The sequence below is a fragment of the Lepisosteus oculatus genome, chromosome 23 (assembly GCF_040954835.1).
Source record: "Lepisosteus oculatus isolate fLepOcu1 chromosome 23, fLepOcu1.hap2, whole genome shotgun sequence".
Taxonomy (NCBI): Eukaryota; Metazoa; Chordata; class Actinopteri; order Semionotiformes; family Lepisosteidae; genus Lepisosteus; species Lepisosteus oculatus.
In genome coordinates, this window is record NC_090718.1 from 15,683,873 (window position 1) to 15,699,281 (window position 15,409).

The 15,409-nt window shown below is 62.5% G+C and overlaps 1 protein-coding gene across 3 annotated transcripts in view; it reads left to right on the top strand.

Moving 5' to 3' along the window:
* The first annotated feature begins 1,389 nt into the window (after positions 1–1,389).
* prdm10 (PR domain containing 10) overlaps positions 1,390–15,409 on the top strand; it is a 29,715-nt gene continuing 15,695 nt past the window's right edge. The window contains exons 1-14 of one of the 3 annotated variants that reach the window (XM_069182489.1): positions 1,390–1,816; positions 3,679–3,766; positions 4,682–4,855; positions 4,963–5,124; positions 5,870–5,929; positions 6,271–6,375; positions 6,702–6,903; positions 7,034–7,275; positions 8,535–8,735; positions 9,997–10,069; positions 11,710–11,827; positions 12,366–12,486; positions 12,797–13,060; positions 13,506–13,853. In XM_069182489.1, the coding sequence (XP_069038590.1) occupies positions 4,784–4,855; positions 4,963–5,124; positions 5,870–5,929; positions 6,271–6,375; positions 6,702–6,903; positions 7,034–7,275; positions 8,535–8,735; positions 9,997–10,069; positions 11,710–11,827; positions 12,366–12,486; positions 12,797–13,060; positions 13,506–13,853 (1,968 nt within the window). In that variant the 5' untranslated portion in view covers positions 1,390–1,816; positions 3,679–3,766; positions 4,682–4,783. Of the gene's footprint in view, positions 1,817–3,678; positions 3,767–4,015; positions 4,127–4,681; positions 4,856–4,962; positions 5,125–5,869; positions 5,930–6,270; positions 6,376–6,701; positions 6,904–7,033; positions 7,276–8,534; positions 8,736–9,996; positions 10,070–11,709; positions 11,828–12,365; positions 12,487–12,796; positions 13,061–13,505; positions 13,854–15,409 lie in introns of those variants that run through there. The other 2 variants (XM_069182490.1, XM_069182491.1) reach the window with 2 other exon arrangements.

Consider the following 15,409-nt stretch of genomic DNA (forward strand, 5'->3'; position numbering starts at 1 on the left):
GAGAGAGGGGTGTTTCTGGTGAGTTATTCATCACTCCTAGGAAACGGAAACGAGGGAAAGACTCGTTTGGTTTGTGGCCGCAGTCTTAGTAATCCCGACAATTCCCAGGTGTGCTCCTTAGGGGATCACCCGGAGACAGACAGAGCTCTGGGAAGACGCCTGCGCTGCCCCTGGTGCTGCCGTGGGCCTGGCGCAGCAGGGTCAGGGGTCAGGATGGGGCCGGAGCAGCTCCGAGAGAGGCTCCCTCTGCTTTGTGCTGCCTCCCCTTTCCCCAGGAGGAAGGAGCTCAGGCCTCCAGCCTGCTGGATCTGCTGGCTTTAGAAGAGCATACAGACAGAGGAGCACAGCACACTGATACCGAGCCTGCCCACAGACACTGGACACAGGCTGACCTGGCTGACCAGAGAGGACTGGCTCAGTGACCACAGCCTGGACACATAGACTGGACACAGATAAACCTGGCTGTCATGAGTGGACAGTCTCAGTGACAGTGTGGACACAGAGACTGGACACAGGCTGACCTGGCTGACCAGAGAGGAGAGGCTCAGTGACCACAGCCTGGACACAGGCTGACCTGGCTGACCAGAGAGGACCGGCTCAGTGACCACAGCCTGGACACAGAGACTGGACACAGATAAACCTGGCTGTCATGAGTGGACAGTCTCAGTGACAGTGTGGACACAGAGACTGGACACAGGCTGACCTGGCTGACCAGAGAGGAGAGGCTTAGTGACCACAGCCTGGACACAGGCTGACCTGGCTGACCAGAGAGGACCGGCTCAGTGACCACAGCCTGGACACAGAGACTGGACACAGATAAACCTGGCTGTCATGAGTGGACAGTCTCAGTGACAGTGTGGACACAGAGACTGGACACAGGCAGACCTGGCCGTCCAGAGAGGACAGGCACAGATATGAAAACCTCTTCACATCTGAGAGATATGTAAGATCAGCATTTCTCTCTCGGTAAGAGTAATCCGTCTTTCATTTCGAGCGACGGTCATGCAATTTATTAAACTGCCCATGTGAACGATTGTCTTGCAGAGGGCTGTCGAGCAGTGACTCATGCAGAAGGACTGAGAGCTGGTCGATAAATAGGGACACCGCCAATTCACCTGCGTCCTGGCGGGGAGAAACACCACTGAGACCACGTGGATAGAAAATGAGGAATGTATTTTATTTAAACAAGATGCATTAGCAAGCATTAGCGCTCATTAATGCCTCAAACGTGGAGCGCGAACGCACTAGTCTGCAGATGCTGGACTCGGGCCGCACAGCCGGGGCTGCAATACCGCGGCCGGCCACCAGGCGCCACACGCACGCACACGCACGCAGGTCGCTCGGCGAGCCGCCGCCGAATTCTGATTGGCTCGCCTGCGACTGGCTCTATTTTTCCATTGGTCGGCGTGGAAACGCCGGGGGACAGCGATTGGTCGACTCGCTACGCAGACATTTTGAAACACTTTTCCTTTGTTACAGAATGTCTACAGTTAAAAAGCATGAACAGCAGTGTAACACGTGTAAAAAGATGGAAGTGTGGTTTCTCCGAAAAATAAAATGCCGCCCGTGTTGAACCTGGCGACAGGTGCTGTACGCCACGACGGCGAGAGGTGAACAATTGGGCAGACGCGGGCTCCACCAATCGCGGCCCGGGCCTGGCCGTGTTGCTAGGCAGATTATGTTAATATATGCAATGCGGCCATCTCTGCAGCTACCATTCTGAGGTAAGAACGACTTGACCATTTTCAGTAAAATCTAAAAAATTACAGAACATCTTCGAGCCCAGGACGAGGTTCCGCCGCCAGGTGACCTAATTGTAAGTATGTGTTGGGGCTTCGCGACCGGCCGGCGGTTTTTTAACCCGGGGAGGAAAAGAGTATTTTGTTGGGTCTCTTCGGAAGGCGGCTGTTGTTGTTTAGTCCCACCCAACATGGAGAGGCCCCTTCCCCGCTCGGCGGCGGCAGCGGCGCTGGGCGCAACCAGGGCGGCGGGCGGGAGGGTCCCGCCGCCGGCTCCGGGCCCGGGTGGAGGCGGCCCGAGCGGGGGGGCCCGGTACCGGTACCGGCCCGGTACCGCCTGCCGCGAGGCCGGCTCGCGCCGCTCCTCGAGCTCGAGAGCGAGAGCGAGACGGAGCGCGCGAGCTGGAGCGCGAGCCAGCCGTGTGGTACGGTCCGGCCGGGACGCGGAACCTGCAGGGTCACGGCGGGGGGAGAGCGGGGGGCGGAGGGGACCCCCGGTTTTGGTTTGGCCTCCCGAAAAAGCGCAGGGGGTTTCCCGGCCGGCTGCGGCGGTAGCGCCGTCCGCCGTGTTTCGTGTTTCTGACGGCGCTTCCTCCGCGGCCGGGCCGCCCGTCTGCCTCCCCGCTCCCCCCCCTCCCCGCGGCGCTGTGAGACGGCCCGGCCCGCCGGCGGGTTCGGGTTCGGCCCGGCCGGGATGTGCCCGCCTCCTGCCTCCCCCTCGGAGCCCGGGCCCGCGTGTTTACCCTGCGGCTCACACACAAAGCGACACCAGGACCGGCGCTTTTCTTGACGTGCTCTAGATGCAGGTGCGCTGCAGGAGGACGGTGCTGTCAGGAGCGGGTGTTACACTCCTGGTCCAGTCTGAACCACGGCCTCTCCCCACAGTGGCCTCCCACCTGCGGCCGCGTGTCACTCACCTGAGCCCCCCTGTGCCCCCCTGCGGCCCCGTGTCACTCACCTGAGCCCCCCTGTGCCCCCCTGCGGCCCCGTGTCACTCGCCTGAGCCCCCCTGTGCCCACCTGTGGCCCTGTGTCACACACCTGAGCCCCCCTGTGCCCCCCTGCGGCCCTGTGTCACTCACCTGTGCCCCCCTGCGGCCCTGTGTCACTCGCCTGAGCCCCCCTGTGCCCACCTGCGGCCCTGTGTCACTCGCCTGAGCCCCCCTGCGGCCCCGTGTCACTCACCTGAGCCCCCCTGTGCCCACCTGCGGCCCTGTGTCACTCGCCTGAGCCCACCTGTGCCCCCCTGCGGCCCCGTGTCACTCACCTGAGCCCCCCTGCGGCCCCCTGCGGCCCTGTGTCACTCGCCTGAGCCCCCCTGCGGCCCTGTGTCACTCACCTGAGCCCACCTGTGCCCCCCTGCGGCCCCGTGTCACTCACCTGAACCCCCCTGTGCCCACCTGTGGCCCTGTGTCACACACCTGAGCCCCCCTGTGCCCACCTGCGGCCCTGTGTCACTCGCCTGAGCCCACCTGCGGCCCCGTGTCACTCACCTGAGCCCACCTGTGCCCCCCTGCGGCCCCGTGTCACTCACCTGAGCCCCCCTGTACCCCCCTGCGGCCCCGTGTCACTCACCTGAGCCCCCCTGTGCTGGGCAGGGCTCCTGAGAGCCAGCCGCCAGGTCCCCGCTCTGCTCCAAGAGACGGGCAGTGGGCGCGGGTGTGTGGCAGGCGAGCCCTGGTACTGACCAGTACTGACCAGTACTGACTGGGCAAGTCCTCCGAATCACCGGGCCCTGCTGTATCGGTGTTGACGTGGAGTTTCCACAGCGCTGCTAGCTCCAGGGGGCGGTGGGTCGGGCATCATCACTGTATGCACCCTCTGGAAGGGGTGGACAGATTCTTCCTGGGACGCTCTGTGTCAAACCCCGTACCCTGAAGTGTGCCACAGCTCTGCCACGTCGGAACCGGCAGCTGAGTGTCTTCCTGGCTCCCGCGCAGGTGACCCGGAGTGTCTGTGCTCTGCGCTGCTGGCTCCAGCCCGGCCCGGCCCGTCTCCTGCGGTCTGCGCGGCTCGCTCATGTGACAGGTGAGACCGGCGGCGTAATTCAGACCTCTGTCCACTGGGGACAGGGAGGAGGAGGAGGAGGAGGAGGAGGCACGGAGCCTTTCTCGCAGCGCTCTGAAACCGAGGCGTCCTCTCGGACAGTTTCTCACAAGCGTCTGCTTGTTCGTGTTTGTGTCCCTTTTCCCTTTCTGCCAGCAGCTCTACCTCCCTGCAGCTCCCAGCTGGCCGCTCACTGGAGCCCAGCAGTGAGAGCCTGGCCAGTACCTGGAGGGGAGGTGTCAGTGGGGCCAGCAGGGGGCGCTCACCCTGGGGTCTGTGTGGGTCCTAATGCCCCAGTACAGTGACGGATGAGATGTAAAATCGAGGTCCTGACTCTCTGAGGTCATTAACAATCCCGGGGTGTCTCTCGAGAAGAGTAGGGGTGTTACCCCAGCGTCCTGGCCAAATGTCCCCCTGGTCTTTACCCATCATGGCCTCCTAATAACCCCCGTCTCTGAACTGGCCTCATCACTCTGCTCTCCTCCCCACTGAGAGCTGGTGTGTGGGGAGAGGGCTGGAGCATCATCCAGGTGGGGGTACACACTGGTGGGGGTGGAGGGGATCCCCATGACCTGAAAAGAGCTCTGAGTGGAGGTCCAGAGAAGCGCTACAGAAGTGTAAGGGATGATGATGATGATGATGATGTTTTATTATTAATTTTCTCCACTGAAGCCCACGTGTCTGTGGGAGAGTGCAGACCCCCTGCAGGGGTGCTCCTTTCTGCACTGGCAAGAGGCTCGGACCCGCAGCCGACATCGGCTGGAGGGCTCCCCAGTCCTGACCCGGCTGCAGCGCGGCGCTCCCAGAGCCAGGGAGGCGTGATGAAACGCGGGGTGTCGGGGTGTCCAGGCCAGCCCGCACCCCCGCACTGACTGCCCCCCTCTCCTGTGTTGTCAGGGTGCCCCGCCCCCGCCCCCAGGACCCTCCCATGACCCCCCGGCGGCGGTGTGAGCCGGCAGAGGGAGCAGTACCGCTGTGACAGCCCGCGGGGGAGTCGCCATGGAGACCAAGCAGGAGCCCCCCCACGTGTGGAGCCAGGCCCCCGACGGCGAGCCTGGCAACGGCACTCAGGTGCGTGTGCGCGCGGGCGCCGCCGGTCCTCCGGCTCAGGAGCGCCCCCTGCCGTGTTTCCGCCCGCGGCCCGGCGGTGCGCGTGACGCTCTCCCTGTGCCGCGCAGGTGCACTTCGAGGGCGCGGCCGTGGCTCAGATCGTGTACAGCGGCGAGCAGCAGGACCGGCCGCAGCAGCAGGTGGTCTACACCGCCGACGGCAGCTCCTACACCTCTGTGGAGCCGGCTGAGCACACGCTGGTCTACATACACCCCGCCGACGGCACACAGGTGAGACTCGGAGCAGAAACAGGGGAGGGACAGGGGAGACTCTGAGCAGAGACAGGAGAGACAGGTGAGACTCGGAGCAGAGACAGGGGAGGGACAGGGGAGACTCTGAGCAGAGACAGGGGAGGGACAGGGGAGACTCGGAGCAGAGACAGGGGAGGGACAGGGGAGACTCGGAGCAGAGACAGGGGAGGGACAGGGGAGACTCTGAGCAGAGACATGGGAGGCTCGGAGCAGAGACAGGAGGGACAGGGGAGACTCTGAGCAGAGATGGGGGAGACTCTGAGCAGAGATGGGGGAGACACTGAGCAGAGACAGGGGAGACTCTGAGCAGAGACATGGGAGGCTCGGAGCAGAGACAGGAGGGACAGGGGAGACTCTGAGCAGAGATGGGGGAGACACTGAGCAGAGACAGGGGAGGGACAGGTGAGACTCGGAGCAGAGACAGGAGAGACGGGGGAGACTCTGAGCAGAGACAGGGGAGGGACAGGTGAGACTCGGAGCAGAGACAGGAGAGACGGGGGAGACTCTGAGCAGAGACAGGGGAGGGACAGGTGAGATTCGGAGCAGAGACAGGAGAGACAGGGGAGACTCGGAGCAGAGCCGGGGCAGGGATCTTAGCTGAGAGTGACCCTGACTGTTAGAGATGGTGCAGTACTGGTTTGAGTCAGGAAGGAGAGGTAACGTTGGCCAGAGACAGGTGCCGTTTCTCCCTGGTGTCTCCAGCTCTCTCTCTTCCTGCCTGCAGACCGTGTTCGCCGATCAGCCGCAGGTGGCCTACATACAGCAGGATGGCACTACGCAGCAGGTGAGGCTGGGAGGGGTCAGGGGCAGCAGGTGAGGCCGGGAGGGGTCAGGGGGCAGCAGGTGAGGCCGGGAGGGGTCAGGGGGCAGCAGGTGAGGCCGTGAGGGGTCAGGGGCCAGCAGGTGAGGCCGGGAGGGGTCAGGGGCCAGCAGGTGAGGCCGGGAGGGGTCAGGGGCCAGCAGGTGGGTGACCTGGTGTGTTCTGCACAGCGTGGGGGGGCACCAGGGTTTGTGGCTGAGCTTGTGGGACACTGGCTGCGTGCCCGAGTTAGCAGAGGGTCAGAGCTGGGGCCAGGCCAGGGAGTCCTGACCTCCTCTCACCCCTCGGTCCTCGTTCCCCTGCAGGTGACAGTGCTGCTGCCCAGCGGCCAGAACATGAACGCAGCCAATCTGCACGTGCTCAGCAACGTGGCCGAGACGCCCCAGGCCATCCTGGAGCCCGTGCCTCAGGTGAGTGCGTTTGTGGGCCTTTTTTACTTTCAACAAGGGTCTTCTTTTCACAGTATCTTCTCCCGCTCCTCCGAGACGCTGAGGCGATGGCTGGACAGCAGGGGCCTGTCCCCTGGGGGCACCCCGCTGCTGGCTGAGGCGGAGTCCGGTCAGCGTCCTCTGGGACTGCGCGGCTTTTTTCTGTGTTGCACTGATTGTACTTCAGCGAACGGCCAATTGCGCTGGACGTGTGTGTTGTATTACGCCTATTGTACTGCGTGTTGCTAGGTGTCTTTCCTTGTAACAAGTGTTTTCGACAGAGCGTTTATTCTGTGTTTGTCCCACAGGGTGCGCTGTCCGTGTCCAACGCCTTGCCCTCCATGGCCGGAGTCGGGGGCTCCTCCTCAAGCCCCCTGGGGCCTCTGGGGGCCACAGACTCGGCCCTGGACTCGGAGGGAGAGGAGGAAGAGGACGAGGAGGAAGGGGACGACTCGGACCTGGACGACTGGGAGCCTGGCCCCCCGCGACCTTTCACCCCGCACGACCTCTGTGAGTGTGTCGGGGGCAGTAGGATAGAGAGCAGTGACCAGTACAGAGCACACAGGAGAATGTGAGCCTGATGGAGAGCTCTCCCACTCTCTGATCTCTCTCTTCCCTCTCTCTCTCCTGCGCCCTGCAGGGTGTGAAGAGTGCAACAACGCCCACCCCTCGGTGTGTCTGAAGCACGGCCCCCTGCACCCCATCCCCAACCGGCCCGTCCTGTCCAAGGCCCGGGCCAGCCTGCCCCTGGTCCTGTACGTCGACCGCTACCTGGGGGGCGTCTACTCCAAGCGCCGCATCCCCAAGCGCACGCAGTTCGGGCCGGTGGAGGGGCCCCTGGTGCGGCAGAGCGAGCTGGCCGACAGCTACATCCACCTCAAGGCAAGAGGCAGCAAGGCCGCGCGCACAGACTCGCTCGCACACTCCCGCTCTCAGACACGCTCGCACGCTCTCGCCCCCAGTGCACAGACACGCTCGCACTCTCTCCCCCGGTGCACAGACTCGCTCGCACACTCCCGCCCTCAGACACGCTCGCACGCTCCCGCTCCCGGTGCACAGACTCGCTCGCACACTCCCGCCCTCAGACACGCTCGCACACTCTCGTCCCCAGTGCACAGACTCGCTCACACGCTCTCGTCCCCGGTGCACAGACACGCTCGCACACTCGCGTCCCCAGTGCACAGACACACTCGCACGCTCTCGTCCCCGGTGCACAGACACGCTCGCACGCTCTCTCTCCCAGTGCACAGACTCGCTCGCACGCTCTCGCCCCCAGTGCACAGACACGCTCGCACGCTCTCGTCCCCGGTGCACAGACACGCTCGCACGCTCTCTCTCCCGGTGCACAGACACGCTCGCACGCTCTCTCTCCCGGTGCACAGACACGCTCGCACGCTCTCTCTCCCGGTGCACAGACACGCTCGCACGCTCTCTCTCCCGGTGCACAGACACGCTCGCACGCTCTCTCTCCCGGTGCACAGACACGCTCGCACGCTCTCTCTCCCGGTGCACAGACACGCTCGCACGCTCTCTCTCCCGGTGCACAGACACGCTCGCACGCTCTCTCTCCCGGTGCACAGACACGCTTGCAGATGCAGTCCCACACAGAGAATAGTGAACTGAAGTACAGAGATGCCCACAGAGATTGAGGACGTTGCTGGAGGTCATTCAACACCACGTCTGGGAGGGGGTTTTGTTGTTTGCTAATGCTGTGAGCTGCCACTGGCGGCAGCACTCCTTCAGTCCATAGTCCCACAGAGAGAAGATAAATCTTTCCTGCTCCCCTGCGGAGCACGGTTCTCGGTGCAGGCTGTGGGTGGCCTGAGCTCAGCCTGTCTAACAGCGCCACACGCCTCACGACACACAGTACCTCTCAGACGGAGCTTGGGCATCCCGATTTCCAGGTGTGATTGACCACAGAACGCCAGGGGTAAAACAGGCTGGGCAGAAGGTGCATGCGACTGCCTGCCGTAATAACGCACTGCCCCGCGTTGCGCTGACTCTCGTAGTCCGTCAGACCCAGGGCTGCTCGTCCTTCGATCTGCTCCGCTGCACAGTTTGGCCACAACCGGCTCCTTAAACGCTTCGTCAAAGATGAGCGGGAGCCGCGCGGCAGGGCCCTGAGCCTGTCTGCTCCGCAGGTCTGCAGGCTGGAGGCCGGCAAGGAGGGCGAGGCTGGGGAGGACCTGTGGCTGGACCTGTCCGACGAGGAGCGCTGCAACTGGATGATGTTTGTCCGTCCCGCCCAGAACCACCTGGAGCAGAACCTGGTGGCCTACCAGTATGGCAAAGACATCTACTACACCACCATCAAGAACATCGAGCCTAAGCAGGAGCTCAAGGTGGGTCCCCAGCGTGGCGCGGCTCGGTCCCGCGCGTGCGTGCGGGAGTTTTGCTGTGGCAGGGAGGATTCGTTTGCAGGGGTGCGTCCCAGCCGGGGACCACAGCCACACCCACAGGAAACAAAAACAAAACAAATCGAAGATGTGCAATAACCACAAAAAGACAGCAGTAATCTGAGGCCGTGCCCGTTGGGCAATTCGCTCAATATTCCTCGAGCTCTCCTCCCTGAGTCACTGCTACTGGCTGCCTAAACATTTCCCAGCGCCCCTTGCCACAGGTTTGGGCCACACACCATTGTCAGTGTAGCAGCATCAAGCATACATTAGCAATCTAGACTAAACACAGCATAACAGAAACATAATGCACACAAATGTGTCACATCCGTACTCCCAGATTCCCACCGCCAGCTCCACAGGCATGTCTGGGGCCTACTAAAGCGCAGGCGCTTTCCCTGCCGGGGGTCCTTGGGGGACACACCAGGAGCTAGGCCCAAAAGGATTGAGATTATATTGGCAAGGAAGAGACACGGAGAATCCAGACTACCCCAGGAGCACAGTACACACTAGAAAGACTGCTGTGGATCCATCTTTCTTTAATGAGCCCAATCCACAACGGAAATCCTCGCAGGTCATCGCTGTCTCTTTCCGAGCCCTCAAGCCCGGACTGGAGCTGGGCCTGTTGATGTTAGAGCAGTCTGGAGAGTCTAGGATTCGGATCCAGCTGACGCACAACCGGCACGCAGTGCCCCGCCCACTGCACCTGAGGAGTGTCCCAGTTCAGCATGGGGCCAATCGGACGATCCCCTCTCTGCCTGTGGAATTCCACAGGCGTCTCGTCAAGCAGGCCGGCAGGTGTGTCCAGTTACTGTGGGCTTTAACCAAGCCTCAGCTGGGGCTGCCACAGTGTCAGACTCGCACTCCTGCAGAGACAGGCAAGGCAAGCAGAGCAGAGGTGAAGCTCTGTTTATCAAGGGTGTCAAGCTCTGGAGCCGCAGCTTGAGGAAACAAGAGCCTCTTGTCTGTGTCAGATGACATTTCAAACCTTTCACAGATGTCGTGTCAGGCTAGTGTGTCCTGTACACCACCAAATGTAGATGTTGATGGGCAGTTCTATTTTGCTCTACGTAGCGTGCAGGTGTACTGTTCTCTTGTGTTGTGTGATGCTTGTGAACCAGTTATGATGGTGTGCTTTCTAGTGTCTTCCCGAGTGCTGGGCAGCCTTGTGAAGCCCTGTTTGTCTTGTCTTGCCCTCGGCCTCTAGGTGTGGTACGCTGCCTCGTACGCCGAGTTCGTGAACCAGAAGATTCATGATGTCACGGAGGAGGAGAGGAAAGGTGGATCTTCATTCTTTATCAAGCAGTTTGAACGTCTGTCTTCAGTTTTTTTAGTTTTTTAGTTTTTAGTTCAGCTTTGGCAGCTTTTTTTGACCTACCTGTTTAAGATGGAGTAGCCAGTTTTTTTTTTCCCCCCCTGTATCAGTCTTGCACAGGGTGTCGGGTGCAGTGATTAGCACTGCTGCCTTGTGGCGATTGGACACTGGGTTCAATTCCCGGGGTGCTGTCTGCGTGGAGTTCGTATGTCCCTCCCCCACAGCCCCGGACCGGAGGAGCTGTGCTGATTGGGGGAGAGGTGTCCCTCCCCCACAGCCCCGGACCGGAGGAGCTGTGCTGATTGGGGGAGAGGTGTCCCTCCCCCACAGCCCCGGACCGGAGGAGCTGTGCTGATTGGGGGAGAGGTGTCCCTCCCCCACAGGTGTGTCCCTTGCTGACAGCACTGTGAGACTGTGAGCCTGCAGGTACCTGGGAGGCCACAGGGGGGCGCCATGTTGCTGAGAGAGCCCTTGCCATTAGCCCACCGTGTGTCTCTGGATAATCCTGGTCACACACCAGCTGGGCTCGAACCCTTGATCATAGCTTGCCTGTTCCTCTTGCATCAACTAGGAGGCCACTCCTATCCACAGTTCAGATTTATAGTTCTGATCGTTTCCCGGACCTGACCGGCTCTCGGCTTGCCGTGTTGGTGTCATTAACTTGAGGTGGTCTTGGAATCGCCGTGTTAAATATCAACGCAGCACCGGCGTCTCGTCTCAGCCCATTCTGTTGTGGGACTGTAATAGAGTAGGCTACTGAAATGTTTTGTCAGTTATGGAAGCCTTAACTGTATTTTAATTAAAATATATCAAAAACCAGCAAAATCCTAAATACATTAGTTACAAAATAGTGCTTTTGTTGCACGTTGTGTGGTAGGTGATGGCTTACTGATTAACAATCTGTTTTGTAAGCAGTTTGGGTATTTCTCAGGGTGTTAATAGCTGGACTCGATGTTCCTTCACTGGCCTTTTTAACTTAAAGAGGTGGTCGGAATAAGACTTGGGAGTTTAAAATAGCGCAATCTCAAACATGTTTAAACTCAGTCTGAGAGTCTTGACACTGTGAAGTGTTCGATGAGCATTGCCCTCGGGTTCTTGGGAGACTCGACGCAGGATGCGTGTCTTACTCCTCCTGACTTAGCGGTGACTTTTGGGACTGTATTGGTTTGTTTTCCCCAGTGAATCCTTTTTCTCTGCTCTTTGCTGTGAGAGACTCTGGCCCTGTGGGCGGGTCTGCAAGCCTCTCGCGGAGCCTGTAGCTCAGGCCGGCTCCTCAGCCCAGCGGGTCGAGCGGTGTCCATAGGGGCCGAGCAGCGGCGGTCCTGTCCGCTGGGCTCTCCTGGGGGCCTGGACTCTCGGCTCCCGCTCCGAGCTCTTCAGCAGGTTCAAGGAGACGGCTCTTTAGGGTTCTCTGATGCTCGGCCAGCGCGGGGCAGCCGTTCCGCGGTTTCTGTGATGGGGCTGGTCTCCTCTCTCGAGGTGCGGACCGGCGACGAGAGCTCTGCCCCCCAGCGAGGGGGCGGGGTCTCGTCCGCATCAGACCCGTTGTGGTTGTCGTCCGCTCGGCGCCCTCGGCGAACCGATGGCCTGTGTGTTTGTGTGCAGTGCTGCGGGAGCAGGAGAAGAACTGGCCCTGCTACGAGTGCAACCGGCGGTTCATGAGCTCGGAGCAGCTGCAGCAGCATCTCAACATGCACGACGACAAGCTGGACTTCCTCAGCAGGTGACCGCCAGAGGCCCGCTGGGGGGGTGTGTGTGTGTGTGTGCCCTGGCCCGCTGGGGGGGGAGTGTGTGTGTGTGTGCCCTGGCCCGCTCTGGCCCGCTGGGGGGGGAGTGTGTGTGTGTGTGCCCTGGCCCGCTGGGGGGGGAGTGTGTGTGTGTGTGCCCTGGCCCGCTGGGGGGGGAGTGTGTGTGTGTGTGCCCTGGCCCGCTGGGGGGGGAGTGTGTGTGTGTGTGCCCTGGCCCGCTCTGGCCCGCTGGGGGGGGAGTGTGTGTGTGTGTGTGTGTGTGTGTGTGTGTGCCCTGGCCCGCTGGGGGGGGAGTGTGTGTGTGTGTGCCCTGGCCCGCTGGGGGGGGAGTGTGTGTGTGTGTGCCCTGGCCCGCTCTGGCCCGCTGGGGGGGGAGTGTGTGTGTGTGTGCGCGCGCTCTGGCCCGCTGGGGGGTGTGTGTGTGTGTGTGCGCGCTCTTGCGCAGCACAGACCCCGAGCGCCCGCGCGCAGCCGGCTCTCTGACCGAACGCTCTCCTTCTCCCTCCTGTCCAGGGCGAAGGGGCGCAACCGGGGCCGTGGCAGGAGGCGCTTCGGGCCGGGCCGGAGGCCGGGGCGGCCCCCCAAGTTCATGCGCCTGGACACCCCCGCGGAGAGCAGCGAGGACCGCGCGCAGGTGAGCGCCCCCGCTGCCTGGGGTCCCGCCTCTGACAATGACCAATTCCAGCCCCTGCTGCTCAGAAACGTCCTGGGCTGCTGCTGAAAAGGGGCAGCTGGGAAGCTTAAGATTTGGGACCCACTTTGTAGAAGTCAGACATGCAGGAGATCTTGGAAAGGAGATGAAGCAAAACCGTCGGCTTGTTTTCTACAGCTGCTCTAAGTCAATTAAACCACCAGACTGCCTGTAGCTTCGTTTCGAACCCTGGCTGAGCCTGCTGGAGCCCCTGTGTCTCGGTGGTGAAGGGCTTTGTGTTCTCTGCTTGCAGGAGCTGCTGGGCTTCCCCGGCAAGGTGCAGTTTGGGGAGGGGTCCGAGGGGACTCTGAACGGGCTGAAGGCCGCGGAGCCCGGAGGCCCAGGAGCAGACGCCGAGCCCTCCGCCCAGGCCGAGCCCCAGACCGTCCCCAACGAGCCCACCCCCGAGCCACCCGGCGCCGACCCCCCCGAGCCCCTGAAGGACGACGGGGACCAGGGCAGTCCCGCTGACCCCCACCTGACCCCCGAAGACATGCGCCGCGCTAAGAGGATACGGGTACGCTGCCCCCTGCTGGCCAGGCAGGCACAGGGCCCATAGCGCCGAGCCAGGCCTTCCCCAGCAGCTGTTCTGGCTGTGGGAGCAGACGATTCTCTGTCCGGATGCGTCCGAGAGAAACTGTGAAATTGAAGAGCAATGTAAACCAGATCTTGCCTGAGCGAGGGCTTACTGTGGTGTGGGTCTGTGTTGTGTGCCCGTGTCTCCGGCACCCAGTGCTCTTTGCTGCTTTGACCCCTGTGTCTGTCTCTTTCTCTCTCTCTGCCTCCTGAAGATGGATTTACAGGTAGGCTCCATCTGATTACCGCCTTTTAAGTCTCGAATTTTAAAGGCATAGAAATGATTTTAAAAAAAAAACTTGAAAGGGAATCAGTGAGAGGAGCGATCTCCATGAAATCATTTGGCATCTCGAGTTGTCTTATTCTCCTCTCTCTCTCTCCTGCAGAACGCCGCTCTGCAGCACCTCTTCATCCGGAAGACCTTCCGGCCCTTCAAGTGCTCTCAGTGCGGGAAGGCCTTCCGGGAGAAGGACAAGCTGGACCAGCACCTGCGTTTCCACGGGCGGGACGGCAGCTGCCCGCTCACCTGCCACGTCTGCAACAAGGGCTTCCTCAGCAGCGCCGCCCTGGAGGGCCACATGCGCCTGCACTCCGACCAGAAGACCTACTCCTGCCTCTTCTGCCCCGAGTCCTTCGACCGCCTGGACCTGCTCAAGGAGCACGTGGGCGTCCACCTGAGCGACGGTTGCTTCACCTGCCCCTCCTGCAAGAAGCGCTTCAGCGACTTCATCCAGGTGAGAGAGTGTGCAGGTGTGCCTGAGCGACGCACTGCGCTGCTCACTGACGCCCCGACCGCCCCCCGCTGAGGGACTGACGCGCTGAGAGCCCCCCCGCTGAGAGCCCCCCCGCTGAGGGACTGACGCGCTGAGGGACTGACACGCTGAGGGACTGGGACCCTGACCGACTGCAATACAGACGGACCAGCTGACGCCCCGACGGACCGACGCCCCGACAGACTGACGGACCAGCTGACGCCCCCACGGACAGACGCCCCCACGGACAGACGCCCCCACGGACAGACGCCCCCACGGACAGGCGCCCCCACGGACTGGCGCCCCGACAGACTGACGGACCAGCGGACGCCCCCACAGACTGACGGACCAGCGGACGCCCCGACAGACTGACGCCCCGACAGACTGACGGACCAGCGGACGCCCCGACAGACTGACGGACCAGCGGACGCCCCCACAGACTGACGCCCCAGCGGACGCCCCGACAGACTGACGCCCCGACAGACTGACGCACCAGCGGACGCCCCCACAGACTGACGCCCCAGCGGACGCCCCGACAGACTGACGCCCCGACAGACTGACGCACCAGCGGACGCCCCCACAGACTGACGCACCAGCGGACGCCCCCACAGACTGACACCCCGACAGACTGACGGACCAGCGGACGCCCCCACAGACTGGCGCCCCCACAGACTGACGCCCCAGCGGACGCCCCCACAGACTGGCGCCCCCACAGACTGACACCTCGACAGACTGACGGACCAGCGGACGCCCCCACAGACTGGCGCCCCCACAGACTGACGGACCAGCGGACGCCCCCACAGACTGGCGCCCCCACAGACTGACACCCCGACAGACTGACGGACCAGCGGGCGCCCCCACAGACTGGCGCCCCCACAGACTGGCGCCCCCACAGACTGGCGCCCCCACAGACTGGCGCCCCCACAGACTGGCGCCCCCACAGACTGGCGCACCAGCGGACGCCCCCACAGACTGACGCACCAGCGGACACCCCGACAGACTGACGCACCAGCGGACACCCCGACAGACTGACACCCCGACAGACTGACACCCCGACAGACTGACGCCCCCACAGACTGACGGACCAGCGGACGCCCCCACAGACTGGCGCCCCCACAGACTGACGCCCCAGCGGACGCCCCGACAGACTGACGCCCCGACAGACTGACGCACCAGCGGACGCCCCCACAGACTGACGCACCAGCGGACGCCCCGACAGACTGACACCCCGACAGACTGACGGACCAGCGGACGCCCCCACAGACTGGCGCCCCCACAGACTGACGCCCCAGCGGACGCCCCCACAGACTGGCGCCCCCACAGACTGACACCTCGACAGACTGACGGACCAGCGGACGCCCCCACAGACTGGCGCCCCCACAGACTGACGGACCAGCGGACGCCCCCACAGACTGGCGCCCCCACAGACTGACACCCCGACAGACTGACGGACCAGCGGGCGCCCCCACAGACTGGCGTCCCCACAGACTGGCGCCCCCACAGACTGGCGCACCAGCGGACACCCCGACAGACTGACG